Genomic DNA, 27924 nt, shown 5'->3' on the forward strand with positions numbered 1-27924 from the left:
TGTCCAGATGCTTGAGAAGTGCAGTAGAGATTTATCAGCGAGAAAAACAAAATCAGCCTATGGTTCATTCATCTTAGTCTGCTTCAATTATGTGGATAAAATGTAGTGTCAGATTCCACAATTCCAGAGTATATGTCAGTACTTTTACAGCAAGGTTATTGACTGGAATTATAATTATCTTTCAAGGTAATAATCTCCCCCACAACATCTTTGCTATTGTATTACAAAGCTCAGTTAAAAAGACCACATTTGTTTTTATTTTTTTATTTTTTTTTTTTGAGGCCTGCACTTTTTGAATTTAAATAGCAGAGCAGAATTTTGTTTTCTTCCTAATGTTGACACAGAATTTCAGCATCACAGAGTGAGATAAGGGGTTTCATTGTTAAATACACAGAGGAAGATGATAAAGGAGAGCCAAATGAAAGTTGAAAAGTTAATGGTAGTACTGAAATTTAATAGCAGAAAACCACATTCTGTCATTTTTGGTGTGTCTCACACAAATATCCATGAGTTGTACTGATTTCTAAATTGCTAACCTTTAATATGTTTATTAAACATATTAGTCTTTAACTCACATATAACATACTTTTAGATGTTTGGAGCATAAACATATTATTAAAGTACTTCTTCTCAGTATGAAATAGTAGCGGTTACCACCTGGGTTCTCTTATCTGTAGCATAAATTCCTATAATTACAGATACAATCTTGGAGTGTTGATGTATTAATGAAAAAATATTATTCTCCCTGTATGTTTACCTTTTGGCTACTTATAACCACACCGTTTTAGCTCCAGTCTTAGATCAAATTATTTGTTATTTTTCAACTTTCTAAAAGGCAAGTATTCTGGCTGCTCATTATTCCACCTTTCACAACTTAGGGATACTAAAATAATTAATATTAGTTTATCAATTTATATATTTTTTTTTCTAGCTGTCTTATGCCCAGTGTCGTGTAAAACACAGCTGATAATCTGAAAGTTCAATTAGAAATAGTGATTAATGACATATTACATCTCTAATGTAATGTTTTCAATCACCAAGTTAAGAAAAGTCATTATTGAAAGATTTTTAAGAATGATGAGGATTATAGCTCATGGGCATAGAGAAATTTCTACCTAGAGAATTTTATATAGTTGTGATTGCCCTGTAAGCAGAGCATGGGCAAGTAATTGCATCTCAGTCCACTAAGGTGAAAAGACGTAATCAGGGATTTAAAGGTTACATCAACAAAATGTGGGCTTTCAAGAGACTGACAGATACACTAACTCTGAAAAGATAAGGTTATAATGAGGATATTCTCTTGAACATGTAGGTGCTCTTAGTGTAGTATCAACAAAAGGATGTTATAGGCAGGAAAGTAATAAACTTAAATAAGCACAAAAAGTAGCAGGTAAATGTAGAGAAGTATGTATTCTGATATGAAGAATATTTTACAAGAATTAAAGGAAATTAAGTACAAGAGTAATGTGTAGAAGACTGTATGCAGTAAATGTTAAAAGTACTCTATGGGTGCACTGCATGGAAAATGATGGAAATTATAAAAGTGTTGTGGTAGGTATTTGCTAAAGATTTTTTTTTTTTTTTTTTAATAAAAAAGGATTGAAGAACAGGGCTCTGCTTTCATCAAACTCACTGAAAAAATTTTTTAGAGATGGAGCTGGAAGCCCAATGTAGACACTTGAGGACAAATTTTAATATAGATAGCCATATAAGTATATTCTTAGATTACTGGTAGTGAAAATTGTATTGTTATATTAAATATTTTTACAAATTAAGGACCCCTGTTATTTCTTTATGCACCTAATTTCTTTGCTGAATAACTGCTTTATCACCAAGAAGAGAAAACTCTTTAGGCTTCTTTATGCAATTAATAAGGAATTACAGAAAATTTTCTCAAAAAAAAAAAAAAAAAAGCTTAGATGAAATTAGTAAAAGTCTCTGTTTAAATTAAAAATCATGATAAATTAAAAATCATGATAAATAAAAATAAGGGCTATGCCTTCATTGTAAAATGCACATTTTTTGATAAGTTAAGGGAAACTGAATGAACAGGAGTGAATTTAGATGGACTAACATTCCATTGGGTAATGGTGAGGACTGAAGTAAACTAAATGGAGGAATATTCAACAAGAAAAAGAGCAACAATCTACACTTTTAAAACAATTGTAATAGTTTCTGTGAGGAGATAGAGGTTTGTAAACCTAGAATAACTGGTAAAGAGAGATCTTCAGCATAAAAGGCAGAGAGATTTCAAATATCAAAGGCTGAAAATTGGACCTGGATAAATACAGGATGAAACAGAGTTACTTTCAACAGCAAGAACAATTATTAAAGTAATTTGTCAGTGATCAAAGTAGATTTTTGTCATTCTGATTTTTCTAATCTAGAGCTAATGTTTTCCAGAATACAGATTTTTGAACCCAAATTTGAGTTCAGAATATTCCTGGGGATTATCCATCATCATCCCTTGCTAGGGGAGCACTGGTCCATATCTGCAAAAGAAAGGCTTCTTTCCATGTCTTGTTGCTTTCTGGGAAATTCTTTCTCACTCTTGAATTTTAAGCACAAGAGTCACTTATTTCTTTCCTGGGACAAGCCTGTACTTAGCTACATGCTTGTGTCAAATGATGTTCAGTGACAGTCAAACTTTCTAAAGAACAGAAATTTAGACTAGTGAAGAAATGGTAGCAAAGCAGGAAATCAGGAAGTGTGAGTGCATCTCTCCAGCGAATGGGTTTCCTCTGTCTCTTGCATGCTACAGCTAATTTGGGACCTGATGAATTCTCTCTTGGGGGCAGCTGCTTCTTGGTGTTCTTTGCTCTCCCTGTTTAATATGCAGTCTACTGTCCTCTCGCTTTCTTGCTTTACTCCAGCCTCTTTTGTGCTATCTCTTTTCACTCTTTAGAAGTTTCTGTAAGTCTACAATACTGTTTTACACTTCACTCAGGATGTGTTAAACAGGTTTCTACCTACTCATAATGTTTTCAAGGCTGTTACTAAATTTCGTAAATAAAATAAGAAGCATTCACTGTAGAAATATCTTCTCAAGCCACGTTTCACAGTTAGCTCTTTGTGGAGAGCAGTTGAACAAAGTAATTATATGGATGTTAAATTAGTATAAATAATGTATTCTCCTCCAGCTTTTGTCATTTTAGTGGGCTCATATCACTTCTAGTTTATGAACATGAGTAGAATGAATTCTTTCTTCTAATTCACAGAAACACTGGGATCTGTTCTATACAGAAGAACTAAGAAAAAACAGTCCCTTTTAATGTTATTTCATCAGATATATTTCTTCTTCATTTGGGTCAATTAAAACAATGTCAACAGAGGCAGATTTTCAGACTCTTCACTGGCTCTTAATAGGTCTAATAATCTTACTCAGAGCAGTATGGAAAAGGCAACTGAACTGTGTGGCACATTACAAGAGAACCCTTGTGGCAGATCAAGTACTGCTTTCTGCAAGCTGGAATTTCATAAAATTGACACAGCCCACATTAAAAACTGGCTCACTGACAGATCTCAAAATTAAGTTATTAATAAGGAAATATCAGAAGTAGGGCTGTCTCACAGGAAAGTCTTGATCAAGAATAGTGATATTTTGAAAGATTTCAGCATTTTTTTTTTTTTAAAGTAAAGTTGGCAAATGACACAGACTGTTGGAGACTGTATGTGCAGAATAATTCCGTCCTTCAGTAAATTCAGAGACACAAACAAAAGATAATTGTTAAAATAAAGAAAAAAAGAAAAAGAAAGCCTGTGGGTTATAATTCAAGGTGAGAGCTGCACAGAAGAGCAATGATTTAGGGTAAAACTTAGTTATTTTGTGTAGTACGAGTTCTTAGGTATGCATCACCCAGAAGAGTAAGTCCCCTTTGAAAAGACACTATGAGTAGAAAACTGGAAGTATTCATGCAGCACTGATAACACCATTACAAAAAATTCCAGTCTTGGTGTCCACATTTCAAAATGGGTCTGGAAACAATAGAACAAGTTTAGAAGTTAAAGCTGAACAGATTATCCATGACTAGCATTTGCAGTATGTGGCATGAACTGCTCAGGTTACGGAAGTCTGAGGTGACTTTAATCCTTGTGTGTAGATGTTTGTGTGTGAAGAGGTTTGACATATGGCTAGGCATTGCCAAAGTTGGAATTAAAGAACTGAACTTCAGAATAAAACAAAATTTCCTATTAATAGGAAGAATTAAATATTTCCTACAGTTACAGGGCAAACAGGACAGGATTCAGCATTTCTTGACCAATGAAGCAAGATATGCTTTGATCCAGCTCCTTATGTTCTAGCCTGGCAGTGGTTAAAATGAGGGGTTTGGCTGTTATATAGATAAACAGGTTTGCAAAATCAAAGGGAGTACGTATGTATTTGTGAGACGTGGTGTGTGTAAAAATACGTCACATTACACAGGCAACATGTGTATATATACACACAAATATATATATTTATTTTTATTTTTTCTTCCTCTGATATTTCCATCTGTGCATACTAGTTTCCAGGGTCCATTTAAACTTCCTGTGAAGCATGCTCGGGACAGCAGGATGATCAACGGATTTAGTGCTCCATGGTCATACAAAAAATTCTTTGTGCAGCCTGACTAGGGTGTCTTGGTCTCAGGTTCAGGGCAATGGGTAGTCAGGTTTAGGATCAGGGAGAATTTCCTGCCAAGTGAGACTGGCAGGGAAAAGGTATCTTTGGATATTTAGGAAATGTATCTTGCCTGTTGTCATAGCTGACAGGGGGGCTGTTGCCCTGTTTCTTTCTGTGTGCCTGAGTTTTAGATTTTTGAGATTTGAAAAATCCTTTATTAATTAAGATTTTACATTTGTTATAGAGCACTTAGGAGATCTCTGATGGTTTGCAGTATAAAGAAATCAAATCTTATGACCTAGCAACCCTCTTCTATGAAATCAAAGTACATTTTTCCTGTACCTTCCTCCTTGTCCATCTACGAATAAACAGAGGTGCTTCACTTTAATGTGTGAGATCATGGGAGAAAGAGCAGCAGAATTTTGTAATTAAGGGACTAGAACACGTATCTTCTTATGTCCATACTCTTTGTCATTCACTCTCCAGTACAAGCTGGAAAAAATGCTTGGTGAATTGATGTTGTTTAAATGCAAATCTCCCCTGCACCACACCCTGACCTCTTCCATTTGTACCTTTTCCCCAAAAAACAGTTATGAGGTTAGAACTGATTTATCAATGACACGTACATCAGACGTGACTCTCTTTGGAAGTTGCTTAGAGTTTTTGTCTTTCTGTAAATACATTATGAGAATATATTTCTAAAACAGTTAATTTTGTCAGCCCAGTGAGAGTAGTTTTACTGGATTTCTTAAGAAAAACAAGTTTGAAAATGTTTAACTTTTAAATGACTTTCTCTTAATGAACTTCCAATTTGGTGTGTGGAGCAGTATATTGATCAAGTTGATGAAAGGATATTAATAATCCTTAGGTGTTCTATTATCGCATGAATTGAAGAAATATGTAATAAGTTATTTTATTTTTGTCAGACATCTTCAGTAGGAATTGACAGAAGGTGCTGCATATTGATTTATTGTAGTTGATAAACACACCTGCTCCAAGACCTTATGGTTTGCTGTACTATCATTTTTTTCCAAATATTTATTTCTGTTTATGATTTTTAATGTTGGAAGAATGTTCTCCCCCCCCACCCCCCTTACCTCTTATACTTTTTTATATCTATCTTATACCTATTCACGTGACAAAGTACAGATGGTGGTTGTATTAAGAATTAAAAAATTCATCTTGATAATTCTAACTTAATTCACATGGAATAAGGGAGCCAAATCATATATGATTCTTCACGGAATGAACAAAAGAGAGATTTACTTTTTCTGAGTTTAATAAATGAATATTGTTGTTTTAATACATACATTGAAATACATTAACAGTGTAAAGAGTTAATTAAATATGTAATTACTATTGTTACTATTTTGTTTAGTGAGGACTACGGTAATTGAGACAGATGTCTACGTTAACAGCATTGGCCCAGTTGACCCAATCAATATGGTAAGTTTTGAATACTGACAGAAAGTAGTATCTGAGAGATGTTGTAGATTAATGTTATGAAATAATTATAATCTTATTCAAATAAGCTTCTTTATTTCTTACTGGGTATTCTTTTGTTGTTAGATATAATTGTGCTTATTGCAGAAACTTGTTTAGACTCTGTATTTCAAATTGTTTTATTCTTTCAATAAACTTCTTTTTAAAAATGTGTTTTCTAAAAATACAGAAGACATTGCATCAAGTGTTTATTTTGGTACATGTTGAACAATTTCACTATGTTTGTTTATACTTGATCTACCTCTGGCCCAGTATAAAATATTTCCTGGAGATATTCTTAAGACTAGGAAAAATAACAATTTACCCAGCATTTGTGAGTAACACCATTTTCAGTGTAATGAGTTACTTATTTTGATAATTCATGGAAAGAAAAAAAAAATAAAACTCTATTGTCTTCCTTCTTCTATGTCTTATTTGGTTTTATGGGTCTTCCTCAATGTGTGTGTACATAGCTGGTTTCTTCAGAAGTTAAAGCAATGCAGTGCACCTTAGTTTCAGGAGAGATATGTCGAGGTCAGATCTCATCTATTTGGTACAAATACTGAAATAACAGCACTTACGAGAAAGTTCAGCCTGTGGCCTTTTCTCAAATTACTTAGATTTTCTGTCATTTCTGTCTGAAATGGTGATGCTGGAGGATTTAGAGAGGCTTCTGTACAAGACTTCTCCTGGGCAATGCTACCCAGCAGTGGCAATGGCTCCTGTCAGTAGCTCAGGATCTGAAATACTAAGACTGAGACTGGCACTTGGGCGAGTTTGAGCTCATTGTCCTCCTGTCTTTTTCTTTTTCCACCTCCCTACAGGATTGCTCACAGTTTTGCATTTGCATGCAGAAGGGCATTTTGTTCAGTTCTAGTATGCTGGGATATGCCAGTGCAGGCAATTTCTGAGCACTTGGTGAAAGCATAGTTATTCCAGAAGACTGTTAAAGATTTTGTGATTTGCTTGTATGTCATCATGCTTGGGGATGGGGAATGTTGACTTTCATTGGTGTGAAGCAGGAAAGGACAGTGGTATTTAGATAGTAGGGATAAAGGTGCCAAAAACAGATGATGCAGATCTGTAGCAAATGACATACATTACAGCGTAACAATCTACTAAGTTTAGGGTTGTTATCACTTGGGCTGTGGCAGGGAATTCAATGTTTCAGGTGAGGGCTGTATGTAAATAACTGATTGAAAGAGCAGAAGAGCAACGTGGTAGGGGAAATTTTTCACATTTTCATGTCCAATATATGTGCTTTTTTTGTGGTTTCATCCGTTTTCCAGCTGTAGTCTTTCTCCTCTGCTTCTTCTCTTCACATCTTCTGAAGGAACTTACAGCAGGAGCAAAATATGGGGACAGACAGTTACTGCTAATGAGGACATAGCAAATTGTAAATGTTTCCTTTACAAGTAACCAACATAAGTCTTTCAGCCTGTGACCAGTAGGTTGCATACATGAGGACCAAAAAGGGGAAATGCTTACAGCTCCAGTTTGCCAGTTATAAAGAACCAACTCTTGCCATCCTCTTACCCCTACCCTGTGTTGCACCTGCAGTAATTATAGGATCATCCATAGGACTGTATCATGCCACTTGGTTAGAGGTCTGCCCATATCCGCTACAGCTGGGCAATGCTGCTTTTGCCATAGTGCTAACAAAATGCAGTCATACTGACTTTAATCTAAGGCAAGGATATCATATTGAAAAAGCATATTACTTCATTATAAAGTAGGTTATAATGTATATCAACATTTATCCCCCTAACCTGATTTAAAAAAGAAATAACAATGAAGCCGCTCACCAGAGGCTAATAAGGTAAATGTCTTTAAAACACAGAACTTTGAAAACTATTCTATGCTTTTAAAAAATGAGCAAAGAACTACTTAGCAATTCAAATTATAATCTAAGGGCACTACGGCCTTCATAAAATAGCAATTGCTTTCTCTATGCTTGGACTCCAGGAACCTGAATCATATGAGCATCTAATATCACTAGAAAAATCAAATGTTTGTGAAAATAAATAAAACCATATATATGCAAACAGTTTTTATTAAGGCTTCCAACAAAGATGTCTTTAATCTAGGAAACGACAATCTCAGCAAAAAATAATTATGGATTTGACCCTGTAAGCAATTGTTATGTGAGCTCTTTCATTAGGGAAGCACTTTCCCTGGAGTTAATATTGTTTGTGATAGTTAACCAGTATTCCAAAAATTGCTTCCATTACAAGGGTTGTCCTTAGTCCTTCATTCTATCACTTTATGTGAGAACATATATCTGTGATTCCCCATTGAATTACTCATTCGCCAGATATGTTAATTCACTCTGGCAAATGATGTCCTTTAACTATTTACTTAGGAAACAATATGGCATGATGTAGAAAGGGTTTTTTTTGAAACGATGTTGAAACAGCATATCAGGGGAGTATGTTCCTCTGAAAGCTTCAAAGGACACTCATTATGAGAGGAAACTGATTTATGTTTATAATTCAGTCTATTTTCCTCTTGCTATCTGATAGACTCTTTCACTTTCATAAAAGTGAGGCTTTAAGCATATGTATGACATTCATTAGAACTTGTTTTTGAAGGCTTGCATTTTGGCTTTCAGTATTTAATTTAACAAAGATCTACATAAATTTCTAGATGGTATAGACACCCCATGCATAAAAGATGTTTTCCTACAGTGTGTGGTCTCTCTACGCATCTGCAGCCTCAGTAAACATTTTTAACAAGTGTCCAGATCAACAAAGTATTTAGGCTTCTAATACTCATTAAGCCTAAAGATTTTTGAATCTGTTGTTTAGAGCTACCCTGGGCTATGCATCCTGCAAGGGTCATATAAACCATATCTAAGTGCATTTTTATGGCCAAAGTCTCAGTCCCCAATACCTCTGCAGTGGTCTAGAGGTTTCTTAATGGAATTTAGACATATGATGAATATTTAGAGCCTGTTTTCGTTTATGTGGAAACTTACTCTGCTGAGCGCTTAATATATACGTACTAGGCTCTTTCCTTCCAAACCAGGACTAATATTTAAAAAAAAAAAAAAAAAAAAAAAAAGCCACTCTGGTGGTACAGGTTTTAAGTCTGTTATATGGTCCCTGTGTAGAAATACATGTTCATCCATGCTGTCTGTTGGCCTCACAATCTTTTATTTTTTGCCCTCAATTTCATCCCCCAATCCCTCTGTGTTCACCAACACGTAATGTTTTGTGCTACTGTTGCCCCAATGTCTCCGGGATATGCAGATGTTCTCTGCTACTGCCTGTGGCAGAGCCTTGGCTTTTGTGTTCTGACAGCTCAGGTTGGAATTCCTTTCATGTTGGAAGAAGATTGTGCAGAGGAGAACCATTGTCTGTAAGAGCTCTATGATGACCAAGTGAGAATAAGGGCATGAGCACTTCTGGCCATGTTTGACAATTTATGAGTTTTCATAAGGTTGTGCATGTTCATCATGCAAGCATTACAGGCTTTGTTTTATTTTGTTTTGGAGTCCATTGTATGCATGTTATGAAAGCAGCTTCCTTTCTCTTTCATACGGTAGGAATAATTGTTTCGAAATCAGAACAGAACTATCAACAAGTCTTTGAATATTACCTGTTGCTTTTTGTATAGCATCTTCTTTGGATTGAACTAGAATAGCACACTTTCTTTCCCAACTTACTCTTTTATTTTGACTAAGAAAGGTAGATCCCAATCATTCTGATGCCTATCAGCACTAAAAGTGATCAGAGTTAATTGCTTGTTACTCAGATGAGTGTTTGAGATAGATGGAGACAATGTTCATTTACAACAGTTGAGGAAATATTCCTTCAGTAATCTTAAACATTGTTGTTTCTTTGTTATAAAATACATTTAAGTATTAAAAACAGCATGTCTATTAGTATTTCTTATTTTGCCAGCTGTAGGAATTTGAATAATAATTCATAAATACAATTTTATGCATGCTTTCTGTTTTTCATGGGGGAAAAAAAATAGCTTAAATTGATTAGTCTGGTTCTGGCAGGCAGCGAGTTTGCCTGTTACTACTGCAAGGTACTTGCAGCTTATCCTACCCGGTTTCAGGGGAATCAGCCAAGTACAAACAATATTCTGCTCATACTGGCTCAGCACAACAGTCCGTATGTCACTCTCAATTTCTGTGATCATTTTGAAGGGAATGGCAAGGGATGAGGGAAAAGACAGCCTTTGTATGACAGGGAAATGTTGCACTAGCTTTCTGAAAGCAAACCAAAGAGCCATCTTTTCAGCCCCCCCTTTAAACAGCATTCAGTACTTGTCACTTTTTCAACTGCAGTTTACCAGCTGTCTCTTTACAGATATGAAGTCAGAATAGGTAGTTAAGGTCCCACACAGAGCACTAGACGATCTGTGCTCTTTGGTATAAAATGTGCCCTAATTTGTTTGTGCTGTTTAGGAATGATGCAATCTGAGGCTGCAGACTTTTTGTGCTGTAGCTCATTCTTAAATCTTGTGTTAGTCTAGTGCATGTTTCAGGAGATACTGTTTTTGTTTAGTAGCATTGTGTTACTTAAGACACAGTTGACATGTTTTCAGTATAAATAATAATTAAGAAAAAAAAAACAACTTGACTTTAACTCTCTTGACTTCAGTAGAGAGTATGCCACCATATACTGGTTTAAAATCCATTTTATATCATTTTAGATTCGTCATATCCACAGACAGAACAATAACTTTTTGACCCTTCCACACTGTCCTTTGCTGTGGATAATCACAGCTCTGTATGGCATTGAGGTCTGAAATCTAAAAATTTTCCATAATGTGATGGATCACAGAACCAGGAGCAAGGTCTCAGACAGCCTCACAAATTCTGATTTTCTTTTTTTTTTTTCCTTTTTTTTTCTTAATCCGTCTATCACAGTGAATCTCTTGTCCATGTTTCCATTGTTATGATGACAATTTTTTGTAACCTTTCCAATTGCAGTCTTGTTCCACTCATACCATTTAGAGATGTCCTACAGAGAAAACATTCCACAGTTTCTGCTGAGCCATTTCTTGCTCCTGCTTCCTTTAAGGCACTTCAAAGCCTATTCTCTGCTCTTGTTTTTTTTTTTTTTTTTTGGTTTTGTTTTGTTTTTCCTTTTTTCCCCCCAAGAGGCCAGCTTCTGCTAGCTTCTGCTTGAAAGAAACTTTCTATAAACAAATAAAGCTTCTAAGCTTTTTCCCTGTTTCTCATCATGGTCCTGCTTAAACTTTTTTTTTTTTTTTTTTTTTTTTTTTTTTTTTTTTTTGTGTGGAGGCTACAAAATGTTGTGAGAAATTAAGCTTTTGCTGTGCTAAAATCTCTGCCTGTAATTCTGACTGGTATTGGGTTCTCAGTTTTCTGTTACTTTTGTCCCTATTGTCTTTCCAGATTTTGTTTTTTATGTTAAATTTAAACTGTAAGTTCCTTGCAGAGGATGTGTATCCTATATAAGCACTTTGGAGTGTCTGTGAAATCAGTTTTGACCTAAACCAAGAATAACATTAATATAATTACCACGTAGCATTTCACTGAAAAGATGAAGGTATCAGCTATCACTCAACCAGTGTTCTGCTCCTGCTTTTTCCCCAGACTGCACAGACTGCTTGGCTGCTTTGCTGTACAGTTTATTGTTACTTCTGATGCCTTAATATCTGCTCCAAACCCTTTCTGACTGCTGCTGTGGTTGTCTCTCTTGTGTCTGCAGCTTAGACAAGCTACATATAGTTCTTTGTCTTGTACCTCTTATCTTTGCTTCAAATATATTATAAATATTTTGGAGAACATTGCATGTCTGTTCTTTGTTATTAATTCCTAATCTGTCTGTCTATATGGAAATTTGTGATGCTGCATTCAAATTGTGGGAGTGATTCTGCTGGCCTAGATTCGCCTAGGTTTTGGGTAGAAAGATGAGGGATGTGCTTTGACTGTTACAATTGCTTGTAGTCATCTAGAAACTGCCCTTGGCTTTGGCTCCTATAGTACAGGTTGTCATTGACTCTTTCACTACTGTGCTCCAGAGGAAAGCTGCTATCCTGGTGAGTGCCAGGATCTATGCTGACACTATAAAATCTCAACATCTGTTAAAAGCTGAGCAGCTACAGGAACAGGATTTTTCTCCTCATAGTGCATGCTCTAGGAAATCCATTTTGCCAAGTGAGGGAATGGTCTGCTTGCTCTTTCTACAGCCACACCTCCTAGTTGTTTACTAAGCAGGCAAACCCATTTTTGGAAGAAGTGTTTGTCCTACACTCTTAGTAGGTGTGAGAGAGCTGATAAAGTAGCTGTTAAGGAATGCAATGTTCATTTACTAGTGAATTTAACTTCCCTGCCTGTTATCTTGGCTTTCATTATTTTTATTTTGTTGTAGTGTGATTTTAAATTTGTTGAAGTCTTATATGTTCTTGCTGCTTATTTCAACTACCATGGAAAATTCACATCTAAACCACATTTTGTATGGCTATTTTGGAGTTTGTCATTCACTAGCATATATAGCTGCATGAGATTTCACTTTTTTGAATAACAGTATTGTCTCTTGTAGTGCGCCAGCCCTTACAAAGAACTTGGGATCAATAGTTAAATAAAGTCTTTGGAAGTTCTTAGCAGTTATCCATGTTCTTATATCTTCAGTGTAGCACATAGGTATTAGGAGGTTCCTGACTGCCTCAGGAACCAGAAAGGTAAACTGGTATGACTGCTATTATTTCACATCGGATCATGTATCATACAAGAGTTGAAGGGTAGGAACCAAACGCAGGTAAGTCTCTGTCCTGGTTTTGCTGTCAATGTTGGGATTTTGGTTTTGCCATCAATGCTGGGATTTTGAATCTTAGCAGGAAAACCGTGGAATCAAAAGAGCAAAGAGTAACTTTGCTCTTTTTTAAAAGAGCAAAGAGTGCAATTAATCTGGTGGTAAAGCAGTTGTACTGTACTGAATAGTGAAACGTTGTGTTTGAGACATTTATAAAAGGAAACTATAGAAAACCATGTGTGCTTGACTGATGTACAGCTTTGTTGCTAAATTTGTTCATGGGACTAATTTTGACTACTTAAGTCTCTCTAGTTACAGAAAGGTAGATGTAGCTTCAGAATTTAGAAACTACTGCTAATGCAGTTGATAGATCACTACTGGCAGCCTTGAAGCTGAAGACTTACTCCTTTTTAGTATTCACTCCTGGGTTTTATTTATATATATATGTATATATATATATATATGTATGTATTTGTCTGATTTTTGAGATCTGAGTTGTCTTTGCTTCTTTCTGTACTTTAATGTTTTTGAATGGCAGTGGCTGAAATGTTCAGATTTCAATTGAAAAGCATAAAAAACCCTTTCTGTATTATTTTCAATATGCAAACATATGCATATTGTTTACTTCCTCTTCTCATGCTTTCTTCAAAAGTCCCAAACCTAAGCTGATCATATGAAAGCAGAGATTTTGCTGAAGTGTTTTAGTTATTTTTCTATCTAATCTTTTAACTAGTGGGCAAGATTTTTTATAATATTCAAAACTAATAAATCTTGCCTTTTGTTCGCATTTTGATTTGCATCTGTCACTTTACATGTTCAAAATAAGGACTGGAGAAGCACAGATGCCAAATTATGTTGTGAAGAGCAGTGGATGTCTTCTGTATCATGGCTATATAGGTCTCTCTGTACTCCCTCACCTTCTGTAGATATGATTTGCCATATTTACACTTCCCCTGTGCATATGCTCTCATAGTAATACCCTCCAGTGTGATTATCGGCATGATTATAACAATCTGACTGGTTAAAAGAGTCTGGGAGCAGATGGTGTACACTTTTGTTTAGTGTATTTCCTGCAACCTCCACCCTTTCCACCAATGTAATATCATTAATTTAATATTAGATGTACATATCAGAATCACTGTGATTTGTCAGATCTTTTCAATCTCACTGTAGGGTCTACAAGTGAGCAAACTAAAATGGTTTACTAAAACGTGGAATTTTACTTTTGCTTCTGTGCCAGACATGGGGATCAAGTTCTGAAACCATGGTTGAGTCTGATGCAGCTCAAGAATCTTGTTTAAACAGCTTTTAAAGTAACCCACCAGGGAGAGCAACCATATGTTAAAACTTTTGTTAAGAGAAGTTGTACTTCAAGGATAGCTAAGTATTTTAATAAAGTACTTAAAAACACTGCATTGGTGTCCAGAGATATTTTGGTGAGGGAAAAGGTAAAGATTATGAGAGCATATTCGCTGCGCAATGACAAGGTGAAGATAAATTGGCTAGTGCCTGATGGTTTTGTTGGCTCTTACCTCTTGGGAGAGCATGTGGTTGGTTACCAGTTTGTCTATGACTCTTCATTGTCTAAACCTCTTAACCATCATACTTACCTGAGTCTTTGATATTAAATTGCATAACTTAATAATGTCAAAACATATAGATCGATAGAGTGTTTTCTCTATCTTCCCTTTCTTCATTTCTTTTTCCCTGAAGAATTCCCTGCCTCATTCACATTAAGTTTGACTTAAAGGAATTAGAAAACTGAATAGAATGAAGAAACATGGTGAAAATATTATGGGTAACCAAACAAGATGAAGTCATGTCACACTTGGTGATTGAACTGAGTTCAGGGGCTACCTCTGAAATAGATTTCTGAATTCGCTTGTGGCATTGCAGAAAACTCCAGGTGTGCTTCACATGAAATTTTGAATCTAGTAGGGAAGCTAGGGTGGGTTTATTGTGAGTGAAGAAGGAATGAAAAGTAGACACTTTTATTCTTTTTTTTTTTTTTTTTTTTTCTCTCTGAAATTCATCAGTAATGAACTGTATTGCAGGACCGTAGTTGGATAACACAATACTTCAGCTCCAGTTTTGTCTTGGGGCTTCTCACTGCATTTGTATTTAGTCCCAGAAAGCTAAGCCACTTTTTCCAGTTGCCAAAGAAAATGTGTCGTGGTTAACACAATCCAGCCAGACATTTAGCTACTCATTGCTTGACTTTTCTACAGTTTTTACTATGGAATATCAAATCACTTGTGAGAGTGCCAGACAAAATAATCAAGAAAAATTGTTTTCTTCTTTGTGTGATTTTTCTATCCTTATTGATGCTATGTTGGAATTGGCATGTTGTAGGTACACTAAGAAATAATCTTGTAAAATGGTATTTGCCTCCTTTTTTTTTTTTTTTTTTTTTCCCAGCTTTCCAATAAAAAACTCTAGCAGGCTATTTTCTTGTTTTACTATAATTGAACTGTGCTTGTTCTTTCTGAGAAACTAATTTTGAGAACTCAATATATTCCCATAAAATAACTGTTCCTACTCTATTTGAAATAGTTGCTTTTACTTACTGTTTTTCTCTGAGACTACACACCTGCTTGTCAGTATTCACAGATTGTTGTGACTGCATGGCCCTTTAATGGTAATCTCTGATTAGCCACTGTGTTCCCAGACTTTGGAGTTTGTTATGATCTTTTAGAGAGGAAAGAGATGGAAGAGGATTGCAGTTATCTGTAAATAATTAGGCAGGTGGGCTCTTTATGCCAGCTGCGCAAGAGAGTTCGGTGATCTAATCAAATACCAAATATGAGCTAACATGTGCCATGGTTATTGAACCATGTGAGGCTAAATATGAATAAGCACATGTTTTGCTATGGCTGTGACTAATGTAGGCATAGATTGATTTCATTTTATTCTGCATGGCTATTTTATCATTAGTTTCATTTGGAAGAGAAAATAGTAAACCAATTTTTATGGTTACAGAATGGCATTGAATTGTGAGCTTTATGAGACTAATAGAGGTAGTGATAAGTGTTAAATTTCACTTTTTCTAAGAAAACAAGGAAAGCAAAATAGTTGCTTAGAAAGATTTGTTGCACTAAAAGAAAATTTTATAAATCTGATGTGCCGTTGTGCTTTTTATTATGGTATATAAACAAAGATGGGGATTTTATTTATCTGATTCCGGAAACAAAGTACTTTTAGAGAAGATACCTAAGTGCTTTATTGTAGTGATTTTTTTACCACATTTTCAACATATTTTAGGGACCCCTATTTTCCCTTTAAATGAGAAAATATGAGTTGTTTTTCAGGAGCTGAAAATTTAAGGGAATTCAGTGTATGAAGCCATAAAACCTTCAAATTTCAGTCCCATTTCAAAACTAGATCTTCAGAACCGATCCAACATTCTGACAGTACCACTTTCAGGTTATTGTTCTCAGGTATCTATACTGCCACAGCTGCATACTGCCAGACTCTCTTGAGTCTCAGCTGTCAGTGTGTTTCATGGCTGTGCAGGATGTTTGGATCTGTAACACCTGGCCTATTTTGTGAGGACATTTGTGTTCAGAAATGAGGCTAATAACCACTTGTGTCCCATTTTCACATGTATTCACACTGTAGAGATACAGGACAACATATTTGTGCTTGAACTTTATGCTAAAGTTCACCTGAGTGTAGGATAGTAGAGATAAAATTGTCTGAATTTATGAGAACATTTGTGTGAAGAAGATATGAAGCTTAAAGGATGTATTATACTGAAGAATTAGGTAGTTAAGTCCACCAACATAAATGTTAGAAGTGGAATAAATGCTCTTGTGAGAAATCAGAGAGTACTGAGTCTGGGTCCCTGCTGAAGAGAGGGGTAAACTGCTGCTGTCACCCATGAAGAAGCTGCGAATTCACATCTTTCAGGTAGGATGAGTGAGTAGGATTATGCCTTTGGCTGTGTGAATCCTGAGGTACATGTCTGGGTGCTCATGTCAGCTTCAAAACAGAGGATCACTCTCCGCAGATAAGTGACAAGAAGCTGGCATTTCTTAGCATGCTTTCAGCAAGACACTTGGAAACAAATAGTTATTGATGTTATGATATTGAATTATTATGTATCAGATTCTTTTTGAGCAATGATAAATGCTTCATGAAGGATTTTAACAAAAGTTTCTTTTTTTTTCCTTCAAAAGGTTGTTTAAACAACTCCTGTAATACACAGTTCTGATAAAAAAACTTGTACATTTAATAATGAAAAGTAATAGAATCCAAGCATCTGGGTCTACTGAGGCTGTTCCTTTGCTCTGTGCATTCAGAATCATCTGTGAGCTCCTCTTCCTTTTTTATCTTAATTTACGGTGGTTGGTATTCTATGGGAACCTGAGTTTCCTTGCCCTGGGTGGATTTGACTGTAATAACACTTTGATATATTTTTTTTTTTTTTTTTTTTTTTTTTTTTTTTTTTTTTAGACAATGCAGTGCCACTGTGAAGTGGTTGCTTAGGTTAACACCTTCAAACTCAGTCAGCCTGCTCTTTTCGTACATTTGGTTGTTTCTGTTGATTTCACTCACTGACTTTTTTTCTCCTATTTGTACTGTTAAGGCAATAAATAAATCTTTGTTCATGCTGTCCTATTTAAGTCCATTAAGGCACTTCTTTAGTGTACTGTCTTGGGTTTTCATTTACAATAGACCAAAGCAAGTTTCCTTTCCATTTGTAACCATTGTAGGTGAACACAGAAAGCAGAATTTTAAGGATAAACAAGACCTGGGTTTTCACAGCTGTCTTGAAGGACTTTTATAGAAATAAAATAATCAAGTACTTGTTCTGACATGCAGAATGTTCCCCCGGTGGCAAAACCCCTCAAGGAATAAGGAGAATTTTAGAGTGAAGTCGTCCCTAAAATGCATTTTTAATTACTCCTTTTGTTCCCTCTGTTCCTCTGCTGTTTTCCTCATACACTAATCATTTGTAATCTTTGAGTGAATGAGTTACCAAAGTCCAGGTGGACAAGAGAGCGGAGGCAAGCCTCCCTTTTGAATATCTATTCTATCCCAAACCCGTTCTCCCACCTGAAGAGGTGGGAAAATTGAGGGAGGTTTAGGCAGTCCTAATACCTGTCTTTGCACTTCCTAAGGATGGAGTGGAAAATTTCACAAGTTTTCTTGGGAGGTGGCTTTTATCATTTGGAGAAGTGGGTGAGGAGTCTATAACTCTTACAGCTGGCTGCTATGCCTATTTAAAAATAAACAGAACAAGAAACACTAATCCAATCAGCAAAGCTTTCCACTTTCACTACATTTAAAAACAGAATTGACTATTTGCAACATGCATTTTTATTGGCCAAGTAAACTAGTAGCGCATCGTTTGGCTTAGGCAGGCATTTGAACCTTTCTCTCTCTCTCTCTTTTCCCCTCATAAATGACAGGTGACCAACAAACACAATGTGTCTAAGTCTGGTAGGTCTTCAGTACTTTTTCCCTGCAGACTGAGCTCTGAAAGGAGATGCTGAGTTGCTTATTGGAGGTGTCGTGGGACAGCCATGTAGGGAAGATCTGCCACAAAATGGAGTGGCTATTGATGTTTAGATCAGTGCCATGGTCTGGAGCTGTGACAAATACAACAGAGAAGAGACTGCTGCTTCGCTTCTTTATGTGGTGTGGAGGAGCAAATTGTGGGATTCTTTGCAGATGCAATGAAATATTTTTTTTCAATGCATATCTCCCTCATATCTCCCTCTTAACTGTGTCAAGAATTGCCTCACTAAAAGGCCGTGTTTTTTTAAAATTATTATTATTATTCACCACTTTTATTTTATGTCCATAAAAGTCTACTGAGGAGTTTGCTTTCTATCCAAAACGTTTTCTTCAGGATCTAATAAGTAAGGTGAAGTTCATTTAGGGAAATTTCTTTCCTGACTATGATAAAGTATACTTTTGTGTGTACATAGGTATATATTTGAGGCAGATGGTAACATAATTCTGCAATCTGTGTTGTTTACTTCCTGCATATCCAGGAATTTTTCAAAATCTGAAATTTGGCCAGTGGATGATTATTTTTTTTTAATTTATTTTTTGTTGTTGAATGTTGAAGATGATTGTAGCTTTCTTGAAGGATCTTAAACTGTATGCTGTGAAGTTTTTTTGGGGGAGGAAAATGTAAGAAATTTTTTGGCTTGCTTTTTAAGCAATGTAGAATCTCTGTCTTTAGTATGTAGTCTAGCCCAGAAGTATAAAGGCTGCTCTTAAATTTCTGCCTGTGGCCCCAGAATTCATTGTGTTTTCTGGGGACCACCAAGTCACAACAAGCTTCTATCAGGTCTCCTCCTCCTTAGCTCCTCCCTTATGTTTCAGGGGAGGAGAGGTAGAGGCAGAAGGCTGTATGTGTGTTTCATCAGTCTGTAATTTCCTAGCTTGGGGGTATAGGCAGCCGAGTGCAACACAAATGATACAAAAGAGAATAGAAGAGGTGGCCTTGGATTTATATATGAATTACAAATTCTTGATTGCAGGCTTTGGTAAATGTATACATAGATATAGATATTTCTCTGTTTTTTTAGGAATACACCATAGATATAATTTTTGCCCAGACTTGGTATGACAGTCGTCTAAAATTTAACAGCTCAATGAAAGTGCTTATGCTTAATAGCAATATGGTTGGAAAAATTTGGATTCCAGACACTTTCTTCCGGAACTCAAGGAAATCTGATGCTCACTGGATTACAACTCCAAATCGCTTACTTCGAATCTGGAGTGATGGAAGAGTATTATACACTCTAAGGTGGGTTTTTAATAAATGAGTAGAAAAAAAAACAAAAACAAAAACAGAACTGTTATAGCTAAGAATATGAGAGTAAAAAATATGGAGCATGTCTGTGGCAATTCTTTCTTGGACCACAGGAATTTGCAAGGAGTTTTCTAAGGAGAAAAAGAATAAATTATTTGATCATGAAAAATATAAAATAGTTAGTATTGAAATATATTGCCCAGATAATTGGGTAGATATAATTGATATGGATAGCAAATTTTAATCCTGTTTATGTACAGACAGGATTTAAAAAAAAAAAGATATTATGTAGCCAGTAACATAGTGGTGGTCTGTCATTAAGCTATCACAGATCTAGTCATAAATCATTTAACACATTTCTGTGCTAAGCAGTTCAGTATTTAATTTCCACCAAATTATATTCTATAAGGAAAATATGAATGCTTCAAAAAATAAAAATCATAAAAAGTTTAATTTAGTCTAAGGCCTAAGTTCTGCGTATACTACTTTACATGTTTACTCTAAAAAGCTTTTAAACCTGTTCCTCCAAATTTGGCATAAGCAAACATGTTGGCAATTAATCTGCTTGGTAAATGGGGCATGCTTTGGATGATTTTAAGTTTTGCATCTAGGCTATCTGTACTGATCTTTTAGTCACTTATCAAACAGTTCTTGAATAGCTTTAGTCTACAGAAAGGATTTTAGGTCATCTCTCAGTTTTTATTTCTTAAGAAAGTTTAAAAAATCTTGCTAGTTTTGGAGCTGATAGGGAAGTAGTGAATGCAAAAGATGCCATAAATCTGATTCTGCTCTCTATCAGTTATTATTATTATGGTTACTATTTAAAGTAGAAAGTTTAAATTACTTTCTTTTATCATTTATGATGTTTTCATATGCAGGCTGTTAGTGCTGTATGAGTATTTTATAAAAGTATTCTGTAACAGAAGAAAGAAGAATTGTATTGTTTTAAAGAGATTCTGTTCCCTTAATTTTTTCTTAATATGCTTCATTTGAAGGTATATGAATACCTTGGGAGAGCACTTTGTAAACAGTTTATTCTTCTGGTGTTTATAAAAATCCCTAGATAGTCTCTTTTGTTAACATGTTATTTTTTTTATTTTTTTTTAGTGAAAAATTCATACTTAGACTTTACCCTTCCATTGTCTGTTTAATTTCAATGGTGTGTATATATATATATATATATATTTTTTTTTTTTTAACAGGGTTTAATATATCAATCAAACAAGCAAACCCAACCAAAAAATGTGAGCTCTCGCAAAGCAATAGTTTAGAATTATTGTGCTGGAATTTGAGCTATAAAGTGCAATAAACTAGTAATAAAAAAGCAAGACTGTGTATTCACCTGGCACTGTAAAAAGCAAACATCTGTATAGTTGAGATTATGGTCTGAATTTAGCCTTAAGTGGAATAACATTGAGAAATTCATAGGTTGGTGATTGAAGGAACAATAATTAGATCTGACAGTGCTCCAGATTCCCCTGCACCACCACTCTTTCCTTACTTGAGGGAGTAGACGTGGTGATTCTTTAATGCTCAGCTACTCTTACATTCTGGCCTACTGAGCTTACTCAGACCTTAGACCTTACTCATTCCTTTGCACCCATCAGTGATTCCAGATCTGATTGCATTGCTTTTAATTTTATTAAAATAGATAATATGGTTTTAATAATATGGTCTGGTTTTGTTTTCTTTTTCTTTAAGGGCTTGGCTATCCAAAGACTGAAAATGGAAAACAAAGGCAATAAATGCATATACCATAGTTGGTAAATTTGAAAAGCATCTTCAGAGGTCTCTCACTTGGAAATATGGTCTTTTTTTTTTTTTTCTTTCCCCAAGTGTATGACAAGAACTACACTTTCCCTTATAATCCCATATCTTTCTCTCGGTCAGGTCAGATTTTGGGAAAGCTCCTAATAACATTTTGGGTAGAATAACGACTTCGTTCACAGACTTACGGTGCTTTGTGGCAGTGCATGGCACAATCTTCCTTTTCCTATCCCTTTTAGCCTGGTACGGAAGTATTGCATACAGTTCAGCACGTGAGCATTTTGTTAATTTTCATGTTAATTTTCAAAGTTGTTTTTAGAAGAAATTCTGACTTTCTTCACTGTAGTGCCATCAGACGAGGAACTATTTTAAATGCAAAGAAGGCAGTTCAGAGTCTAACCCTTTAATCTAGCTTTCCAGTGGAAGTTAGTTGAACTGGTTTTCTCATTGGTTGCTTGGAAGCTCTTTGGAAATCTGTGATAGTATTTTTTAAAAGCAGCAAATGATTCTGTTGTCCAAATATTATCAGTTCAAAACTGCTTCTAAAATGTATATTAGCTACCTGAATAACTTAAGTACTTTAGACATGTAATGAGTAGAAATTTTAAGACTGCTCTTTCCAATCCATATTACTGTCTTTACCAGAGCTTCTTCCATAAGTGTAGAGTAGGCCCTATGTTAAAGTTTTGCTGTAATAAACTCCTCTCCTTGCCCTGCCTTCATCCCCACCCTTTTACCCCTCTTTCTTTGAGAGACATCTGGGAGATCCCTCAAATCAATTGACATTTTTGAAATTGACTTAATATGGCAATTGAAACAACACAGGTCCTCAGGCTGCATGTGATGATAGTTTTTGTTTTTCAAAGGTCATGGTGGATGCTTTTTGCAGATACACAGTTGACTATCCATAAGATCCATTAAGTGGCAAAACTGATTTCTGTGCATGTTTTTTACTATCTAGTCTGAAGTGTCTGGATGTCTGGATGCTTGAATATAATCTTTCTTGTCTTTTTCTTTTTTTTTCTTTTTTTTTCTTTTTTTCTTTTATTTTTATTTTTTTATTATTTTTTTTAATTTCATTTTCTAATTAGACTGACAATTAATGCTGAATGTTATCTTCAGCTTCATAACTTTCCTATGGATGAACACTCCTGTCCACTGGAATTTTCAAGCTGTAGGTGGTACAATACTTTGTTTTCTTTTCTTTTTACATTCAGGCTTTAAATTTCCTTAAGTTCTGGCAACAAGAGAGCAAGTAATTACTTTTTAAAGCCTTGCAGTGAAGGAAAAATAACATACCTGTCTATAATTTGCTTTGATTTATTGCATTACTTATTGCGTTATTAAATGCAATAATGAGTGAGTTGAATTACATGCATTTCATTTAGTTGCAACTTTAAAAATAATCATGTTGCTTAGGAATGTGATGCAGTGCCCATTCCAGTTAATAGGAATCTATTTTCCTGGAAGAACTTTATTTTTTATGCCTGCCATACTTGCCAGCTTTGAATTGGTTCTATGTGGTATACTTAAGAGCAAAAAGACCTGCTCTCTTCAGCCTGCTCTTGTAAATGCTAAATCAGTATAAGGACTCCTTCTCTTTTCAGTTGGACTTACTTATGTGAGCAAGAAATACAACATACAGACTTACTTTTTAATATAAACTGTGTTAAATATATATATATTGTTCCTAAGGGAATTGTTCTATTACTGGCAAAAGAATCCTAAACAACCTGAACACAGCCAAACAACTTATTCTTGAATGTGAAATCTAATAGGCAATGAAATCAAACTTTAGTGATTCTTCTTAAATGAATATTTTCATTTAGCACTTCCTTTTTGAATATTTCTAGCTAAATGAATTTTGGTAGCTCTGACAATTAAATAAAATTTGGATAATTTGGAACAACATGTGAAACACATGAAAAGGTTGCAGTTCCAGCTGGATTACTGAACAGTGACTCAGGTCACAAAAATCCATGCTAGGGAACTGAAATTTTACCAAAGTATAGACTAACAATTGTATATACTTTGAAGCTCTTTGAGGTCTATTAAACCTAATGTGTATTACATATTGATACATGGTGATGACTCTGAGACAGTTTTTCATGTCAGAGTTCCAAAATTTTGTGTAGGTATTTTCTAACCAGTTCTATTTATATAGTTTTTGGTTGATCACACTAGCTAGACGTAAAAGTTAGGCTAGATATTTTGTTATTGTTAGGTGTATCAGGTGGAGTACAGATTTTCTCGCTCTCTGATGCACTTTATATATTGCCATGGTTTAGTTTATAAACAACTTCAGAAATCACAAAACATGTGTTGATATATACTGTGGCTGAATGCTTGATTTGCTCTGTTTTGTTCTAGATGGATATCCCAGAAATGAAATTGAATATAAATGGAAGAAAACCTCTGTTGAAGTAGCAGATCCAAAACACTGGAGATTATATCAGTTTGCATTTGTAGGGTTACGAAATACAACTGAAATTTCTCATACTCTGTCTGGTAAGGCAAAGTGTGAAGTTTTATTGCATGTAATATCTATGTAGAACAAAAATAATAGAAGAAGATACAGCTAAAACCCATTTTCAATGTCATCCAAGAATGTATTTTTTATTTATTTATTTATTTATTTTTAATTTGTAGGTGATTATATTATTATGACAATCTTCTTTGATCTCAGCAGACGTATGGGATATTTTACTATCCAGACATACATTCCGTGTATTCTCACAGTTGTTCTCTCATGGGTGTCATTTTGGATCAATAAGGATGCAGTTCCTGCAAGGACATCTCTGGGTAAGGACGTGTTTTGTCACCTCTGGAGGTTCTGGTACTCCACAGGAATACAAATCTGCAGAGGGCACTGAATTAACCACAGTTTATTCCCCTTCAAGTTATAACCATTGCTCACCCTTTCTCTTAAACTGCAAGGTAGGAGGATCCTGTTGTAGTAGCACAGCAGGGCTTAAGGAGGGAGTGTTGAGAATGGAAATCTGGAAATACTGGCCCAAGCCTTGTGGACATGCTGTTGTTCACATAAATATATATTTTTCTTTTTTATGTTCTTTTTTTTGTCATCTCCAGTCATCTCCATTCTCCAGAAAACTGAAAATGTGTGGTATTTTATTTTATTTTATTATTTTATTTTATTATTTTATTTTATTATTTTATTTTAGTGTGTGTGTGTTTAGTGAATTTGTTTGTTTGGTTTGTTTGTTTTAATAATGAAAACAATTAATTTGCTCTTTTAAGTCCAGGATAAGAGAGAAAATTTACGACCAAAGTTGAACTTCAAGCATTTAAGTACATTAAATTGCAAATTTTCTGTTTCTGTCCTTCAGGACATTGTTTTTATTACAGATATTACTGAAATGTTGCAAGTTCACTACAGTTTTAGTTCTGTGTTAGTGTCATCTTGGCTGAACTGATTAGTGTGGCACTGGCCTCCTACATGTGACCATTTGGGATTCATACACGACCTTGTAGAAGTGTCATAGTCCCCATATATTCACAATAGATGGAGATGCATGGAGGGCATAGGATGCACATTAGCAATTCACAGCTTAGCATTGGTGGATGATTATAGTAAAACTGGTAATGGCAGTATGACCCCTTTTTTTTTGGAAAGGCCAAGAGTTGAGAGTGTATCTTAGGATGTGAGAGATCCTCATCAGTTTATAGGATTTTGAATACACCGTTCCCACCTGGTAGGAGCATTTGCTACTAGAAGAGTAAGTCCAGGCTTTAGCTCCCTTCCTTTCCACTGAAACTGGTCTACAGTCCAGTCAGGACTGGAAGATTAATGAGTCAAGAAAGAAATTAAGCAAAAATGAGTATGGCTTAGTAGCCTAATGAAAAGGTAAGGGAAGAAAATCCAAGTCTTGGATTTTATGTATGTGCTATTCAAAAGTTCTGCAAAGGTTAGTGAAGAGTGCCAAAAATCTTGAATAAATAAGTGAAACTATCTCTTGTTATTAAGAAATGTATTATAAAATTTCTTTCACTTACTAATCATTGGGTGTCAATGTGGGGACAGTCTAGGAGGATGCTAGCTGTAACAAAAAAAAGCCTGTCATACTGGTATCCTGCTAGTATCTAATTTGTTCTTTTTACGGAGTGCTTTTTCTGTACCACTAACCTAGCAAATTTGCTTTGGATCTCATGATGAAGCTAGAGTTTTCATGCTGTCACTTCAGCAGTACTGTCTTTCATCTACTTGAGATGTACTACAAATGTTAGCCATATCATATTTATGGCTCCCTGCAGTTAAATCTGAGTTCCTTTTGTGTGAATACTCAAAACCCAATGTTTGGCAGATAGTAGGATGACTTTTCTCAAATGCAGGTGTCCTGATGAAGAAAAAAAAAAAAGAGTTAAAAGAGTTTACAAGTCACATAGATGTGATTTTTAAAGGAAAAACAATAATTAAAATAAGGATTGATAAATTAAGAAAAGAAAGCCAAAACTAAGTAAGGTGCATCATGGCAAGTAGTTGTGATGCTGTGGAAGGTTTGCTTCCTTCCGGAGAGTGGAGAGGACTGGGAAAGTCCGTGTCATCTTTCATCCTTTTGGAACAGAAGTCAGCAAAGGGAATAGTGGGTGTCACTTCCAACCTGGAGGCTGTGCTGGGGTCTGGTATACTTAAAATGCCTGGTAATTTTTCTTGCATACATGCTGGAAGATCCTGGCAGATTGGGGTTTCCCAAAGCAGAAGGATTGCAATGATTAAAGGTCTTTGGATACATAATTTTGCAGAGTAATGTCTAATTGATTCTCAGAAACATCTACTGGGAGCAAAGCACACTGCTGAAAAACTCTGTGGTTGTCTGTGTGCCCTTTTAGGCAAGTAATATCTTTGAAAAATCTGTTGCAAAATCACTTCTGCTTCCCACCTGCATCATCAGTCAATAGCAACTCCTGATTCCATGCTTTGATTGAAAAGCCATAGAAAGCCCTAGACTGGTATAGCACTTTTTTAAAAAAAAAAAAAAAAAAAACTTTTTTATTTATTTATTTATTTTTCTTTTTCAATAAGCCTACACATGTAAGTAACAAATTATGTGTGTGCTCAAGTATTGCTCTCCAAAGTAAAGGTCACAGCTTAATTTTGGACTACTATGAAAAAGCTTTGCATCTCCCTGAAGCGTCACATATAAGAAGAAAGTGTTAACACCTTCTAAATGTTAAACCAGTGAGAGGGGTATTGTGAAGATACTAAGCAAATTGCTACCAAGGCCAGCTTGTTCATTTAGTTAACTTATATATAAGTAAATAAAGGGAAACATTTTTATTACTAAAGACAAAGTGTTGAAAAAATATCTAGTAACTCAGAGAATGAGACCAGAAAGGCCAAGAGAGTCATCTAATTTGACCTACTACAAATCAGAAACAAATAGTTGTAAACATTATTCATATAATCATATAATCATAGAATGGCTTGGGTTGGAAGGGACCTCATAGATCTTATAGTTCCAACCCCCCTGCTAGATCAGTTGCTCAGGGCCTCATCTAATCTAGTCTTGAATACCTCCAGATATGGGGCATCCACAACCTCTCTGGGCAACCTGTTCCAGTGCCTCACCACCCTCTGAGCAAAGAATTTCCTCCTAACTTCTAATCTAAATCTCCCCTCTTTTAGTTTAAAACCATTTCCCCTCATTCTGTCATTATCCGATTGAGCAAAGAGTTGCTCCCCATCTTTTTTATAAGTCCCCTTCAAGTACTGAATTCCTTTTTCTGATGCTTTCTGAAAGTTTATTGTTTCTTTGTTGTTGTTGTTGTTGTTGTTGTTGTTTTTAATTATTGATACATAATGCACCTTTTTTTATGAGTGAGTGTTTTTATATATTTTAAACTTTCAAGAGCCAAGGGTCTTTTACCTGTTTATTAAATGTGTGCTTATGTGTACCGGTTTGCCTATTGTACTTGTTTTATGCGTGCATTCTATAACATTTATAAAATTATACAAACTTTATCCGTGTCTTGTTTTCTTCAGTGTGTGTTGAAAATGGGAAGGATTTAAATTAAAGGTGAAATGTGCTACCTTCTGTATGATCCCCTGGTGGCCACTGGATCCATAGTGTCTTCTTACAGTAGCACTAGTGTGTATGAGTGTGATCTGGGGTGAATCCTGTTGTGGCTCAGTTCTTGTATGCCTCATGAATGAATTAAGGGCTAATTTGAGTGGTGTATTTATATATACATAGTGACAATATGATCAAATCACTCATATATTTCCTTATTTTTCTGTTGTCTTTCTTGCTTTATCAAACAGGCATTACAACGGTGCTGACCATGACAACATTGAGTACAATTGCCAGGAAGTCACTCCCAAAGGTTTCCTATGTGACAGCAATGGACCTTTTTGTCTCAGTTTGCTTCATTTTTGTGTTTGCTGCCTTGATGGAATATGGCACCTTGCATTATTTTACCAGCAACAGAAAAGGGGACAAAGGAAAAGATAAGAAGGCAAAATCTAAGCCATCAGTAAGTTTAACCAAATGATTAAGAAGGAAAAAAAATGGTTCTTGATTTTATTATCATATTAATTTTGAGGG

The 27924-nt window shown here is 35.3% G+C and overlaps 1 protein-coding gene across 2 annotated transcripts in view; it reads left to right on the forward strand.

Moving 5' to 3' along the window:
- The window catches only part of GABRG1 (gamma-aminobutyric acid type A receptor subunit gamma1), a 57277-nt gene that overhangs the window by 19151 nt on the left and 10202 nt on the right, over positions 1 to 27924 (forward strand). For both annotated transcript variants that reach the window (XM_040556193.1, XM_040556194.1), the window contains exons 3-8: positions 5982 to 6049; positions 19368 to 19588; positions 22453 to 22535; positions 23732 to 23869; positions 24011 to 24163; positions 27642 to 27853. In XM_040556193.1, coding sequence (XP_040412127.1) covers positions 5982 to 6049; positions 19368 to 19588; positions 22453 to 22535; positions 23732 to 23869; positions 24011 to 24163; positions 27642 to 27853 — 875 coding nt within the window. The remainder of the gene's footprint in view (positions 1 to 5981; positions 6050 to 19367; positions 19589 to 22452; positions 22536 to 23731; positions 23870 to 24010; positions 24164 to 27641; positions 27854 to 27924) is intronic.

This window comes from Cygnus olor, chromosome 4 (genome assembly GCF_009769625.2).
Source record: "Cygnus olor isolate bCygOlo1 chromosome 4, bCygOlo1.pri.v2, whole genome shotgun sequence".
Classification (NCBI taxonomy): Eukaryota; Metazoa; Chordata; class Aves; order Anseriformes; family Anatidae; genus Cygnus; species Cygnus olor.